At 39.6% G+C, this 15,589-nt stretch overlaps 1 protein-coding gene across 3 annotated transcripts in view; it reads left to right on the top strand.

Moving 5' to 3' along the window:
• HNRNPR (heterogeneous nuclear ribonucleoprotein R) overlaps nucleotides 1–4,647 on the top strand; it is a 31,515-nt gene extending 26,868 nt beyond the window's left edge. For all 3 annotated transcript variants that reach the window (XM_075908825.1, XM_075908824.1, XM_075908826.1), the window contains 2 exons: nucleotides 2,671–2,792; nucleotides 3,389–4,647. In XM_075908825.1, coding sequence (XP_075764940.1) covers nucleotides 2,671–2,792; nucleotides 3,389–3,998 — 732 coding nt within the window. In that variant the 3' untranslated portion in view covers nucleotides 3,999–4,647. The remainder of the gene's footprint in view (nucleotides 1–2,670; nucleotides 2,793–3,388) is intronic.
• Nucleotides 4,648–15,589: the final 10,942 nt, after the last annotated feature.

Consider the following 15,589-nt stretch of genomic DNA (forward strand, 5'->3'; position numbering starts at 1 on the left):
CTTTGGAATGGCTAAATGCTAACTGTAGTCTCTGGTGAAAAGATCTATAGGAAGCATATATTGGTAAGATTATTTTTCTAAACTTCATGGTACACTGCAATGTGCATTTAATTATATAGAGTGCAGGATCTCTTTGTTTCAGTTACAGGAAAACTCCAGTGATTTATTCTAATCAGTTCAGTAACTAGAAAAGTTCAACAAGCATTGCTGTTGTTGAAATTCCTTATAATAAGCATTTTATACTCCTGGAGGAATTTTGCATCAAAATATTTAAAAAGCCTATGCGCTATTTTAAAGATCTACAATAATCACTCCAGTTTAAATTTATTTCAATTACCTGTCAACAAATAAGTCTACACTATAGATGATGAAGTCCTAGAAGAAGAGAAAACCCCCTGACAATCCAGTTCCAGTTTAAGAGTATCTCCCTGAGCCTAGACACCCGCTCTTCACTGGCCCCCACAGACCATCAGCAAGGTATTCCTTGAGCGCAGATACTTGCACCTCCTTCCTCCCAGAGCCTTTACTCTCCCCCCCCTCCCTTTTTTTTTTGCTGTCCCACCATGGGATGGGATGTGATGCTGCCTACCCCTGCCCTTCCTCACTCTTTGCTAGAGTAGGGTCTACCAGTCCATTGCCAGGCAGATGAGGATCAATCCAGGAACCAGAGCGTACAGAGCCTCAATTTCCACAGGGTTGGAATGTCACTCACTGTGAGTTGGAGAGCTGGGTGCTGCAAGAGTCTAGTAGCCCCTAATGGCTGCCTATATCACTAGAGTTCGAATTCTGTGAGGGAAACAAATTGTGCACAGAAAATCAATTCTGCACAAATTCTGTGTTGTACAGGGGCATTAAGTTCCCAGTAAATTTTTTGGCTCTTGTTTGCTGCATGTTATTGACAGGTCAGGTTACAAGAAGCTTAGTGATTTGCCCACTTGAGCCTTGGCTCTGCTACCAGAGTCTAGGGAACTGTGCATGGTATCAGATTTCTTCTTTATTAAGCAGCTTTGGCAACAGCCTGCTGAATGGGCACGCCGCTTTGTACTATTAAGCCAGTGCCTTAGGATGATGCTTTGCCTCAATGCTCAGCCACACTCAGCATTTTTCAACTGTGGTACCAAGTTTTTTTCCTGAGGCTAATGGAGTTTTTCTGAAGCCATGACATTGTCCTGGACACAGATGGTGTAAGAAGCAAAGCACTGAGCCTTCTCTGCAGCACCCAAGGGTTCCTAGAGAGGGCTTTAGCCCCTTCACCTTCAACTTTGGGACTGCATGGGTGGGCTTCAGCAGGGCTGACTTTACACCCCCCTCCCAAAAAAACTCCCTCCATGCCAAAAGACAAGGAGTGGGATGTGTCTTAGCTGTGAGGCTGGGGAGCGAAGCTCAGAGCAGTGGGTAGGTGAGGGGACAGGAATGGTAATGGGAAATCGAGAGGGTCGGGGAGGCGACAGGGGAATAGGGCACTATAAAAATATAACTCTATTTTTTCTTGTCTGAGAAGGGGGGAACCCTGCATGTATACATTACTATTTGAATGTGTGTATTTACTTTCTCTCAAATAAACTGTTTCAAGAAAATTGGTCAGGGCGGTCACCAGCAAGAGTTGGTGGCCGCACTCTGAATCCATCTAAAATTTTGATGTGAGAATGCCTGTTTAGCTGTATGCTGTTTTATATAAATTACTGGCCAGGAAAATTAGTGAAATGACATTCCATCAAGAATAATATTTGACATTCCATCAAGAATAATATTTGAGCAGTTGAGAACAGAAGAAATATTTAGTCAGATGTAAGTGTATTGCCCATCTGCATCAATTTACTAAGATTTTTTTTCTCCTGAATGGTAGCTTACTCTTTTACGAAAGATTTAAGAGATTTCAATATGTACTGTCCAACATCACCATAAGTCCTCCGTTTCACAGGGATCACTTTACCATCCTCCAGCCAACCCTGTGAGACCTCAGGAGGTAACAACTGCCTCATTTCTTCTTTTTGGCCGTGGAGCATCCCTTGAGGATCACATGGGCCGCATTTGCCAGGGGATTTCTTAGCAGAGTGGCCTTCTGTTCCTCTTTTATTGTATATTTGTTAAAGTTTGGCCCTTTCATTGTAGTCAGTGTGCATGTGTGTCTTCGAGCTGAAGAGTACCTTTCTGTGTTCAGATAATTGATATGCATGCAGATCAGGATTTTACAGAGTGTGGTTTTTTGATGGGCACGTTGTTTATATCTGTAGTTGAACTTGCATCACTACAGCTATCTGAAATATGTATGTTCCTTTTAAAAGAAAATCACATTGTATCTATGAAATCTGCAGTTCATACAAAAACAAGGAGACCTAAACAAATGTTTTGTGTTAATGATAGAAGAATTTAGAAAGAAATTGCCATCTAGTTTCTTTACTTTTAGCTAGCCTGAGAATGGAGTGTAGAAGGAAGGATGGTTTTAACTTAGTGACTCAAGCTAACAGTTGACCAAAAAATTTTGGTGGTGAAAGTTCTGTTAATTTGGACATATCTTATGATATGAAATCCCTGACAAGAATAATTACATTTCCTCTTCAATTGCATTTTTTTAAAACACTTGTTAACATTTTTAGAGAGGCTTAAAATTTTGCTGTTTACTGGAGGTAAGCTCAAATGTGTGGGGTTTTCTTTCTTTCTTTCATACAGGCCATGAATGAAATGAATGGAAAAGAGATAGAGGGGGAAGAAATTGAAATAGTGTTAGCTAAACCACCAGATAAGAAAAGGAAAGAACGCCAGGCTGCCAGACAAGCCTCCAGAAGCACTGCGTAAGTCACCAGTGGGCAATCCAGGCTAGTGAGCGGGCTGCATAAGTTTCCCTCCTTTATCTCAGTAGGCCCAAGACAGTCTCCCAGGATTGGGTAGTTTTGGTTACTGCACTTTGCAGACCCCAAAAATCCTAGGTATGCAGTTGAACCATAGCATCACTTTGATTTGATGTAGAGCGAGTACACAGCTCTCAGCCAATGTTGTATGCAATTGGCGCACACTTCATTTCACATGCCCTTGTTTTACATGTGACGCTTTATTAATATGGGTAGGAAAGAAACTACACGGATAGTAACCAGCAGAATATGGCAACCCTGCATGTGGACAGCAGTAAACAAAATCTTATGAGACACACACTCAGAATCATGATGGGCCACATACGTCCCGTGGCCACAGGTTGTCCATTATTGGTAGGGCAATACTGCAGAAGCTTTCACTTCTGAAGTATTAAAATGCACAAATAGCAGAACTTCATGCTACTACAGAACTTAAAATGAAGTCCTTCCTTGGCCTATATATTGTTACACTGATGCAGAAAGTAATGGTGGTTGAAGAGACTTAGAAGACAAATTAATGCATGTTTCTTTTTTATTAGGTATGAAGACTATTATTACTACCCTCCACCTCGTATGCCACCTCCTATTAGAGGCAGAGGTCGTGGAGGGAGAGGTGGATATGGCTATCCCCCAGATTACTATGGCTATGAAGATTATTATGATGATTATTATGGTTACGACTATCATGACTACCGTGGTGGCTATGAAGATCCCTATTATGGCTATGATGATGGCTATGCTATAAGAGGAAGAGGAGGAGGAAGGGGTGGGAGAGGTGCTCCACCACCACCTAGGGGGCGGGGAGCACCACCACCAAGAGGTAGAGCTGGCTATTCACAGAGGGGGGCACCCATGGGACCACCAAGAGGAGCCAGGGGTGGGAGAGGGGGTCCTGCACAGCAGCAGAGAGGACGTGGTGCTCGTGGAGCCCGGGGCAACCGTGGGGGCAACGTAGGCGGCAAGAGAAAGGCAGATGGGTACAACCAACCTGATTCCAAGCGCCGCCAGACCAACAACCAGCAGAACTGGGGCTCCCAACCCATCGCTCAACAGCCGCTCCAGCAAGGTGGTGACTATGCCGGTAACTATGGTTACAATAATGACAACCAGGAGTTTTATCAGGATACTTATGGGCAACAGTGGAAGTAGACAAGTGAGGAGGGCTTGAGAATATTGGCAACATAGAATTGGCTATAGCTCTACATCCTTCAAAAAAAATTGGCTTAATGTTTCATCTTTCAGTAGCAATTGGCTGCCATTTGTATTGGGCTGAAGAATCACTCTATTGTGTATATATTCGAGTCTTTTATTTTCCTTTTTCATAAACGCACTTGGACATTATTGGGCTTGCAGAATTCCCAAACTCCATTTGGGGTTTCAGTGCTTTTATTGTTTTAGGCTTCCTTTTAGCAGTTTAAAAGCAGGATGGGCACACTGTTCAATCATGATTTTGCAGAACCTCTGGTTTTGGACAGTTTCCTATTTTGGGTAGACTACATAGGAGTATGCTGTACATAAAAGTAAAAGCTAGTGCTTTGTCTTAGTAGTTTTAAGAAATTAAAACAACAAATTAAGATTTCTTGTATTGAAAATAACATGATTGTATGTTTTGCATTCCTAGAAGTAGGTTAACTGTGTTTTTAAATTGTTATAACTTCACACCTTTTTGAAAATCTGCCCTACAAAATTTGTTTGGCTTAAACGTCAAAGCCGTGGCAATTTGTTCCTTGATGTGATTGTATTTCCAATTTCTTGTTCATGTAAGATTTCAATAAAACTCAAAAATCTATTCAAAACATTACCTATTTCAAATTCAATTGTGTCCTAAAACATTATTTCATTGGTAATTCTTGGAAGAAACATTGTTTTCAAGTATAACTGCCTATGTGAGTGATCAAATTCATTCAAATTCTTTTGTGCTTTCCAACATGTAGCATCAGTCTGAAAGCTAGGCAAAATTACAAGTAGTCCAAAGGGGAAACCGTTTATTTAATTGATGTTCTGTAACCGAATCACATCTAGTTCTGAAACTTACTACTTTGATTTTTTTTTAAATGATTCAAATGCACCTGAATGTTCCTACAAGCCTTGCTAACAGTTATGAGAATTGATATGGAGAAGGAAGCAGAGATTGCTATTTGCTAACTCTGTTCTTTTTTGTTACTATTACATATTGTGGAGGCCACTAGCTGCCTCCACAAAGGTATCTGTCCTTGTACTATATTGTGTACTAACACATAGGAAGAGACCCTTTGTCCCAAGAATCTTAGTCTAGATGAAATGGTTAAATTTGTTTGTGCTAATGTTTGACAAGGTTGAGACTTAGTGCTGTGGCAATATAGAAAAACTTTGCTACAGACAACACAAACATGCTCTACATTCTGCTTAATTCTGTCACTGGCATTTTGATGATCTGCCATAGTGAACAATTTGCCTTAGAATTTTCATGCCTGTAATAAAGGCTTAAATTTAAGAAAATGCTAGTCACCATCTTTTTGGGTGATTACTAGCTATGTTTTTGGAGTATTTTATGTTGCTTTTATTGACTTCTAGCTGTGACAAGCCTGGAGGTCTTTTTCACTGTTAAGTCATGAAATTAGTTTTCTCTGTATATTTTAGATTATGATGTACCCTGGTGAACACTACTTTTTCGAAAAGATTAAAACTTCTGTTACCAAAAACAAGCAAATCCCAAAACTTTTTCTGGACCTCCTGAATGTCCAAATTAACACTTGCTCTCCCTGAAAGATGTTGATTAATCTGTATTACAATACTCTAAACAGAAATTGTTGGGGACATTAAACTTCAGTGGGCACACATTCCTTTTGCTTCTTTGTGCTGTTTGGTGTCTTTCATAACAATTGTATTAGAACAGAATGTAAAGACTATTTCTTCCCCCACATACTCTTTTGTTTTTGTGATTCTGGTAGACATTTGCATGGGTTTTATGGCTTCTGACCTGACTGAAATGGAGTGAGAAAATGTATACCTGCTTTTCCAAATGAGTTTTCCCTTTGTCTGTGTACTAGGTTAAAGGATAATATCAGTCACATGTGTCCATAAATTATTTTTTTTTAACTTGCATTCTAGTCATGGTATACTAGTTTAAGAAAAACTGCCTTAATGTCATTGGGCCAAATCCTGTAGTCCTTTTTCCTAATTCAAGCAGTGAAGTCAGTGTGAGTGTGCATACGTAAGGGTTGCAGGTTTTCGCTTATGGTGACTATCTAGCTAGTCATTTTATTAATACAAGAGCATAAATCTTAACATCTTCTATCAGTCTGGTTTTGTAGTACTTAAACTAATTGTTATGAAAAGACATATCTTAGTGGTAACCAAACAAAATCCCATGGCCCCAACTAGTAGACTGTAAAGATTAAAGAAGGAAATCTGTTATAGGTTAAGCTAAAATTAAAGTACTGCCTTCTTTCCCTGGAAGGAACAAAACTTTGTTTAGTGTACATTTCAGACTGCTAGAAACCCCTGACAGAGGGAAAGTGTCAAAATATTTGTTCATAGGGACAAAGCTTACATAGTCTGTTACTTCCATTCCTTACTATTTTTTGTAACATTAAAACTGCTTGCCTGAACTACAAAGCTGCATCTTTGGATACCTTTACACACACTTTATTCTAGTATTCTAGACAGTGAAAGTTGAAGTGATCTGTTTTACACAAATTGAAAATGAAATGCAGTTAATTTTTTATACTAGCAAGATTTCCAAGCTGCTGTGATTCCTTTATGCAACTTGTGGATGCCCAAATGCATCAACTTAAACCTTGCAAAAATTCTTTAAATAACCCTTCTCTTTTAGAAGATTCTTCCCTGTAGTTTACTGCATCAGTTGTATACATTGAAGTTAGAGAAGACTGCACCAAAAGATATTTCCAGAAACATACTGTAATAACAAAATGGAAGAACATAGCATGTTCAGTGACAGACACCAAAGAAGAATTTTATACCACCTTTCTAATACCATTTTGACAGAACTAAATAGTAAAGAATTTTTTAAAAAATTACTCTTTGGCACCTGTGTCTTGACCTTTCCTTCTGCATAACTTGTTAGAAAATAATGTACATCAGGATTTTTCATCTTGAAAATGGGTTTCACCTCACACACCCATTTTTAAATTCAGTTGTGCAAGTGAGGTTGGTGGGGGACCCGTGAAATGGGATTCCTATAACTATTTGATCACTCATTTATAGCAGTTGTTTAAATGTCTGTATTGATATGAAGGTGTTTGACTTAAAAAATAGGTTGCCAGATTTCTAGTAATTCCAAAACTTTTTGAAGAAAAAATGTTGAAGCAATTGTGTTCTGGTAGACTTAATTTTATATTAAAGGGTTAAATTTTTAAATTTTAAGTTGAACAATTCATTAAAGCTAGAATGCATTTATGAAGAGTTAAATATCTGTTCTAGTACTATAATTCTAACAGGACTCACTTTCATTAGTATATATTGATACAAGATGACGGTTTTTTAACAAGCTTAATGTTTAAGCTTTTTTTTCCAAAATCCTTACATCCAGAAGAAGTAGGAGATAGCATTGTGATTTTTGTATTTATAGGCACTTGGTTATATTTTTGCCCGCTCTGCATTTGGACCTCATTATCTAAGCCCATTTGTTATATTTTGAACAATAAAAAAATACAGTAAACACTCTTGCTATAAGGCTAGTAATAAATGTGAAGTATTGTGAGGAAATGCTAGACTTCAGTATAGAAGTAGTAGTATGCTGAATACCCAATTCTGGAGTCCTAATGCAAACAAAACCTCCATTAATTTCAACAGGAGCTTTGTTTGGTGAAGTACTATGAGGTTGGGTCCTTACTGTTTTCCTACATATAGGTCAGATGTTGAAAATTTCATATATGTAATATTTGCTCACTGATTTCAAGAGTTATTTTTGTAAGTTTACTTGCATGTGTACAGCTTGCAAAATTGGTTTCACGATCCTCAAAGGACCTGTTTGTGAGTGGTCTAGAGCCTTATAGAAAGAATGCGCTGGGTAATGAGTGTATTCCTGTTTCTCTCCCTTTTATTAAAAAAAAGAGCTTCTGTTAACTTAAGACTTGTATGAAGCTGCTTTGTATGTAATGAATTGGCTTGCTTAATCTGTATGAACAAAGTCCAGAGTGACAAACCTGGTATTTTAATTTTAGCATCTAAAATCTATTGAGTAGAAAGGAATGTCTTTAATCTTTAAAACGAAAATCTTGATTGTAGTGTTTGTTTTTTCCTAAAAGAAAAACATCACCTGGGCATAATGTATCTGTCAGATAACTGAATATTGGTCAGGAGCCTGTGAAATTTTAAAGTAGTTGAGTTCCTCTGGAGAAGTATCTTAGCATCTTGTTTGGAGGTTACCAGAAGCTCTGAGTGACAAATCAGAATATGTTGCATCCAATTTTCTGATGTTATCCAGAAACCTGTAAGTGTCATTTTCCTGTTTTAACTCCTTCCTTTTATTACCTGACTATCAGGGAAGCGTGGTTGAGGCTGCCCTGACCTGACATGTCACGATGTCGACTTGCTAGGTGGGGTTCGCAGGGGACATTAACCATTGGAGTTGTCGGTAAGAGAACTTTCTTTCTAATTTTCTTCAGTAAGATGAAAGGGCTTTGGTGGGTGGAGGGAGGAGCCAGGCCTTTGTGCCTTTATTATAAGCATTTGTTGAGAGCCACCATTTCCAAGGAGAGTTTCCAAATGTAAAGGTAAATGCTTGAAGTTAAATCCATCATGTCCATATCCAAGAGGTGAACATGAGTTGGCTTCTGCAGCTGAGCTTCTTAGCTAAATGATCTTTTGTTTTCAAATATTACACAAACCTAAATAACTTGAAAGAGAAAACACTATTCTATAGATATTAGAAGGAGACTCAGGAGGCTCCAGATACTTAAAAAAAAAAAAAAAAAAGAATTAGAACAAGTTTATTTGGACTACATCAGGAACACATTAATTAAACGTGTGAAACAAGTTCTTCACCAGTGTCTGCTGATTAACTTTTTCCCCATTAAGCCTTTTAAACTCTCAAAACCTTAACTTTTAAGAGACGTTACTAAAATAGAGGTATCATGTACTTAGTGCATATCCCTGTTGAATCTAGAAACTTGAAAATAAGTTGTGGTCTCGACTAGGGACTGTTCTAGTAACATTTAATCACCTAGTGAAACCACCATCCAATCTCGAACAGATGGGTATTGTTCAAGGAAAGCCTGCAAAATACATTGTTGCAACACAAGATTTGAGGTGATATGTTGGCAAAAGTTTAAGGAAATGAGTTAAGTAGAAGGTGCTGCAAGTCAAGATTAAAGTTCATTCCCATGATTGAGGTGGGAATCCTTCATGGTACCATAAATTCATTTTAACATAAGAACAGCCATAATATGTCAGACCAGGGGGGGTCCATCTGGTATTCTGCTTGATTGTAGCCAGCCCTGCTTTCCTTACATAACGTTAGAATGGATGAGACTAGCCCAGTAGCCTGTCTTCTGACAGAGGCCAATGCTGGACACTTCAAAGGCAATGTGCAGAATAGGGCACTTGTGTGATCCATCTCCTATCATCTACTCCCAGCATCTGGCAGTCAGAGGCCATAGGACACCATGTATCCCTGACCATATGTGTTGTTAACCGTAGGTGAATCTGTTCTCCATACGTTTATCTAATCTTTAGGAAATAGTTATAGTTTGGACCTTCAGCATCCTCTGGCAACACAAGGTGTTTCACAAGGTGACTTTGTTTTGTGAAGTGCTTTCTTTGGTGTGTTTAACTTACTGATCCCATGATTACTTAGTTTGCTTCAGAGTGTTTGATGAGGGACCTTGTCTAAGGCTTTCTGAAAGTCAGAAAATTACTGGATCACCCATGTCCACATTTGTTAATCCCTTCCAGAATTCTAATAAATTTGTGAAGCATAATTTCCTTTTACAAAAGCCATGTGGAATTTCCCCAATAAACTGTGTTCATATTTGTGTCTGGTCATTCTATTCTTTACTGACCTGTAATTGCCAGGTCTGCCTTTGGCTCCTTTAAACAAAATTCAAAATTCATTATCTTCCAGTCATCTAGTATGAAGCTGATTTAAGTGGTAAGTTACGTACCCCCATTAGTTCTGCTTTTTTATGTATGAGTTACTTCAGAATGTATTGGTAAATACCATCTGGTCCTGGTGACCTAATACTGTTTTTAGTTATAAACTTGTTCCAAAACCTCCTATTGTCATAATGTCTCAGACCAAAGATCCATCTAGCTCAGTATCCTGTCTTCTGATGGTGGTCAAGGGCTGGTGTTCCAGAGGCATTGAACAGTACAGGTAATCATTAAGTGATGTATTTCCTGTCATTCATCCCTGCCCATTCTGGCTAGTAGCCATTTATGGATCTATTCTCCATTATCTAGCTTGAACCCTTGCATTCACAGCATCCTTTAGCAAAGAGGTCCACAGGTTGACTGCATTGTGTGAAGAACTACTTCCTTTTGTTTGTTTTTAAGCCTGCTGCCTATTAATTTCATTTTGTGACCCTTAATTCCTGTTTTGAGGAGTAAGACTTGATTTCCTTTCCCACGCCAGTCATGAATTTATAGATCTTTGTAGACAGTTCCTCAGATTTGTCACCTAAAAGAATGGATCAGGTGTGGCAATCTCCTTCCCATCTTCTGCAGTGGCCTTGTCTGAAGTACTTCTTCAGCACTGTGATCATCTAGTGGCCCTACTGAAAGTTTCCCAGGCTTCTGGCTTCTGATGAACTCACTTTTTTGTCGTTAATACTTGTCTCTTGCTACTACACTTAATTTGCCAGAACTTATGCTCCTCTTTGTTTTGCTCAGTAGGATTTGACTTTGAATTAAAGGATGCCTTTTTGCTTCTAGCATTTTTTTTTTTTATTTAGCCATAGTGACATAAATAGACTTTTGGGCCAAAAGGGACTATCGCAGGGGTGGGCAAAAGATCCTTCGCGGGCCGGATCTGGTCTGTGGAGGTCCTGCTGCTTCCCCACCCCCAGGCCAATTGGGGGCGGGGGTAGTGTGTGAAGATTCCTGCTGCCCTGCCAGGAGCATGCGGTGCTTTGAAGCACCCTATGTTGCTCGCAAGGCTGGAAGAGATATCACAGGCTCCCCTGCCCCCAAGCCCTGATTGGCCTGGGGGCGGGAGAGCTGCGCAAAGCCTCCTCCAGCCCTGTGAGGAGCATGTGGCACTTTGAAGTGCTGTGTGCTCCTGGCAGTGGGTAGGGGAGTGGGAGGAGGCTTTGCGTGCTCCTCTGCCCCCCAAACTCTGATTGGCCTGGGGGTGGGGGAGTATGCGAAGCCTTTCCCTGTCCTGCCAGGGACATGGGTGCCTAGTGGGAAAGGGGAGGGCAAAGGGACTCCTCCACCCCCAGACTGCCTGGACTATTGTGGTGGTTTATTCTGACCACCTGCACTTTGGAGGCCATAGAGCCTCATCCACCCACCCCTGTAATAGTAATTCATGCAGAGGTCTGAAATTTTTAAATCATGATTTAAAGACTTCAAGTTAGAGTCCACCATTTACTTTAATTTAAACCTGCAAGTGATCTACACCATGTTGCAGAGGAAGGTAGAAAAATTTCCAGGTGCTTTGCCAATAGTCTGACAGATCGCTGGGGTGCAATCTGGTATCGTGGGAGCACTGTACTCTCTTGACTGTCCAATCTATGTTGTCTCAGAGGCGCAGTTGTGATAGTCTGTAACCAAAAAAAGGTAAACAATGAAAGGTCCTGTAGCAGTACCTTAGAGTCTAACCAAAAAATATATGGTATCATGAGCTTTCCTGGACACAACCCACTACTTCAAATGAATGGAGCAAGAGATCCAGGGTACAAATACATAGCCGAAAAAAAGGGGAGGGGAAGGGTTAAAAAAACCCTTCAGCTTGATTTAGCATGGACAAATAGAGTGGGCTGTAAGTACTCAATACTTGTAAATTCCAGTGCCAACTCTGTCCACACACCTACACAAGCATCATCATCATAGGGCCTAACCACATCATAAGCCACCACATAAGAGGCTCATACAGCTGCACATCCACTAATGTGCCAGCAGTGCTCCTCTGCCATGTGTATTAGATGAACTGGACTCAGACAAAGGATTAATAGATTCATTTCAGATATTCAAAATGGTAACATGCAGAAACCTGTTGGGTAACCTGCCTGAACACTTGTTAATATATTAAAGTGGCTGTTTATGGAACTGGCCTTCATATGCAAATTTGACACATTCAGCCAAGGATTGAACAAGGACATTTCTTGGATGGGCTATGTTGTTCAACACCCAAATGATCTCCAAAGTTAAGTATCAGGCACTTACAGCCCACTCTAATAGCTTCATTTCACACAGGAACTATAATTGACAGGTTTTTCCCCTCCCCCTCTCTTTTTGCCACTTATTTGTATCCCTGGATCCCTTGCGCCATTCATCTGAAGTGGGTTGTGCCCACAAAAGCTCATGATACTATCTATATTTTTTGTTTAGTCTTTTAAGGTGCTAGAGGGCCATTCATTGAGTAGCCCCTTCCCAGATTAGCTGTAAATGGATAAAGAATCAAAGCTTCGTTAAGAAAGTCTCAGGCTTTTCTAGTAGGCTCCTGGGCTCAGCACATGGCTCTCCAAACAGACCGCACTGTGTACTACACTCAAGTAGCAAGCACAGGACAAACCAATAAGACTCACTTTTGTGACCTTTTTAACTCCTTTTTAAAGTTGTATGAATTTAGAAATAAAATTTAGTATGATCAGATTCTAAATATTTGACATTTTGCCATACCTGAGACCTGGAACAAGTAGTTAGTGAGTGCCAATGAAAATAACTTGAGGAATCACAAGTTTTCTGTGCACTACCAGCAGCAGTCTCCATGCCAATGAGCACAGTCCTAGTTAGTATGCTAGCTAATGACAGAATTTTGGTGTAATTATATACAGAAATTATTTTTAAACATTAAATCTTCAGTCAGGCACTCACATTTGAAAATTCCCAAATTATCTGTGCACCTTTAATTTGCGTCCCTGTAAGGTATAATTTCATAATCGCATGCTATCTCTTCCATAGGCCCCCTGCTATTTCTATAAAAGTCTGTTATTGTCAGCAGAATAAAGGCTGTATGAAACTGAGAGATTTCTTTTCGCCTGATTTGGGGGAGTAAGACTAGTTATCTCTCATACTCAAATTGCTTTCATCGTGAACAATAACAAGACAGGGACAATCAGGAAGATTATTACCTGAGAGGTTCCACAGGAAAGAAACCAAAAGGAAGAAAACTCCAGTTCTTCCCCTAGAACAGTTGCTACAATCAGAGAAGTTAAGCCCATAGTCTCCAGCACCTCCTTCATTACAAAGCAAACCCCTTATTTGCTGCTTAATTACTATTCATCTTTTTTTCCCCTCCCACAACAGCCAAAACTTGAGGCCCTCATATTGGTCCTCCACAACAATTCTTTGTTGCATACAGTTTGTTCAGGATCTGACTTACTTCCACTTCCATGAATGGGAAGTGCAGTGGAGGCTAGCTTTATTGCCCACTCAAGGGGTTGGGAGGAGGCACTAGCTTATAGGGGATTCCTGGTATTCATCTCCCCCCTTATCCGTTGTTTTGGATATTTGTTGGTCAATAATACGGGAATGTGTTCCGATGTATGTTGGTCCTGATCCACATATCCATTGTTTGCAAGAATTAGACCCCATGTGAATTGGAACATGTTCACCTATTGTACAATAATGTATTGAACATGGCTGGTGGACACAAATACAAGGCTTATTACCTACAGAGCACATTCTCCATGCTGATTTAGGAGACAGCAGATAAAGGAAAGCCCAATGTAAAGGAGTTTTGGAAGTCCGACATCGTGAATGGTGTGGAAAAAATTGACACATCGTGGGAAGATGTCACTTCAGTGTTTAAATAGCCAGATGCTGTCCAAAGTTTGGTAAGATTTGATGTCGTTCCTGCTCTTGAACAATGAATTGTCAAGTTGGTGAAGGATATTGGCTTCGAGGAGTCAGAGTACGATGTACAGGAGTTGTTGGAATCATACTGAGCAGCTGAAAAGTAAAGAACTGATTTGAGCTGAGCCAACAATGGATATCTGAAAAAAGCAAGGATGATGAATAGAGCAGGAAACCAGCAATCTGACGACAAGGAATCTCTTCATCTCATCCTACAATCCAAAAGAAATAGGAAAGCGTAGAGACTAGTGATCCTTTTTGTGAACGATCTGCCAAAGTCTCTGGGGTTCTCAGTGATGCAGTGGCTTGCTACGGGGGGCGGGTCCTACATTCAAAGATTTATGCAGGAGAGCACGCTTTGATAAAATGTTTTAAGGCTTCTACCAAAAGCCAACCAAGATAATCCAGTTGCCACCCCAGCGTAAGTTTAGCTTAATTGGCACTATATTATACTGTTGTTGTATTAAAATGTTCTCTGTTTGAACGGTGATAGTAGGGTTCTGCATAATTTTATTCAGTGTTTTGTGTAAAATATGTACTGTACTGTATTACCTGTTGCCCCCAAAAGGCATATTTTAATTGAAAAGAGCATTGTCATAAGTGAGTGTAGTGAAGTTGTGCATGCAAACCCCACCCTTTCCCCATTCTGTTATTTCTTGGGGAAAATATTGTCGGTATATATTGTTCCAGTATCCATTGCCCTTTTCAAGAACACAGTCCCAATGAATGCTGCTGATCCACTGTATTAGCAAACTTACATCTATGCAAATTAAAGTTATAGTTAAAACAGTGCAAGTGCACACCAGTATGGCTGTTCTTAAATGGGTTTTAAGGAGCTTATATCAGATAAGTGTAATATTAGCATGGATTAAATCTAAGACATCCTGCATAAGCATTTTTACACTAGTCTAAATTGTTTTTAAACATTTAAATTAAATAGTAAGTTGCTCCTATTTTTAGTAAAGGCCTTGATGTGTCCTAGACAGTCAGATTCTCAAGTGAATATCAGACCATACATGCATTGTCGATTCAGAGTGATTTCTTAACATCTGCATCTATCCCTTGGGAACTGCATGAGATGTGTTTTCATGACTCAGTTGAGAAAGGAAACTTAACTTTTAAAAAGGAGCTCATGGCAGTAGCTGCAGGCTAATGTACTGGGTGGTATTGTTTCCTTTGGTAGGTCTCAAATCCTTTATAAGGGTGGGTATATATATTTTTTTCTCTTCTAGAAGAGGGGAAATGGACAAAGATTTTTTTTTTTTTAGTCTGTTGCCCAGTATTCTTTGAGGCATTGTCAGCTTGTTTCCTAACTCCTAATACTGTCTCTTTTGCATATCTGTAGAATGGATAATTGGGAAATGGAGAAGGGATGATGGTATAAGGTTTTTTGTAGGACTGTCATACAGTTAAACAAAATTAATTGCAAAATTAAAAAAAGTCTCGCAGTTCAAGAATAATAGAATACCAAAAATACTCAAATAAATGGCATGTTATCTGTGTGCAGGGCACAAGGCTCTTAACACATTAGCACCCCTGCCATCCCCAGAGCTGCAGGGTGGGGCTTCTCCTTCCTGTTGCTAGTACCTCCCTCCTTGCTTGGAGATCTACAATTAATGTAATAAAAAATAATGCAATAAAAAATAATGCACTATTTCGTTTTCAGTTGATCACCCACAGGCATTATCTTCTATTGACACCCTAATTTTCCCCTTTTCTCTCACTTTTATAAGTTCACCTATGAATGTTCAGTAAGAATGACCACGTGGGAGAAATTT

The sequence above is a fragment of the Pelodiscus sinensis genome, chromosome 25 (genome assembly GCF_049634645.1).
Source record: "Pelodiscus sinensis isolate JC-2024 chromosome 25, ASM4963464v1, whole genome shotgun sequence".
Lineage (NCBI taxonomy): Eukaryota > Metazoa > Chordata > Testudines > Trionychidae > Pelodiscus > Pelodiscus sinensis.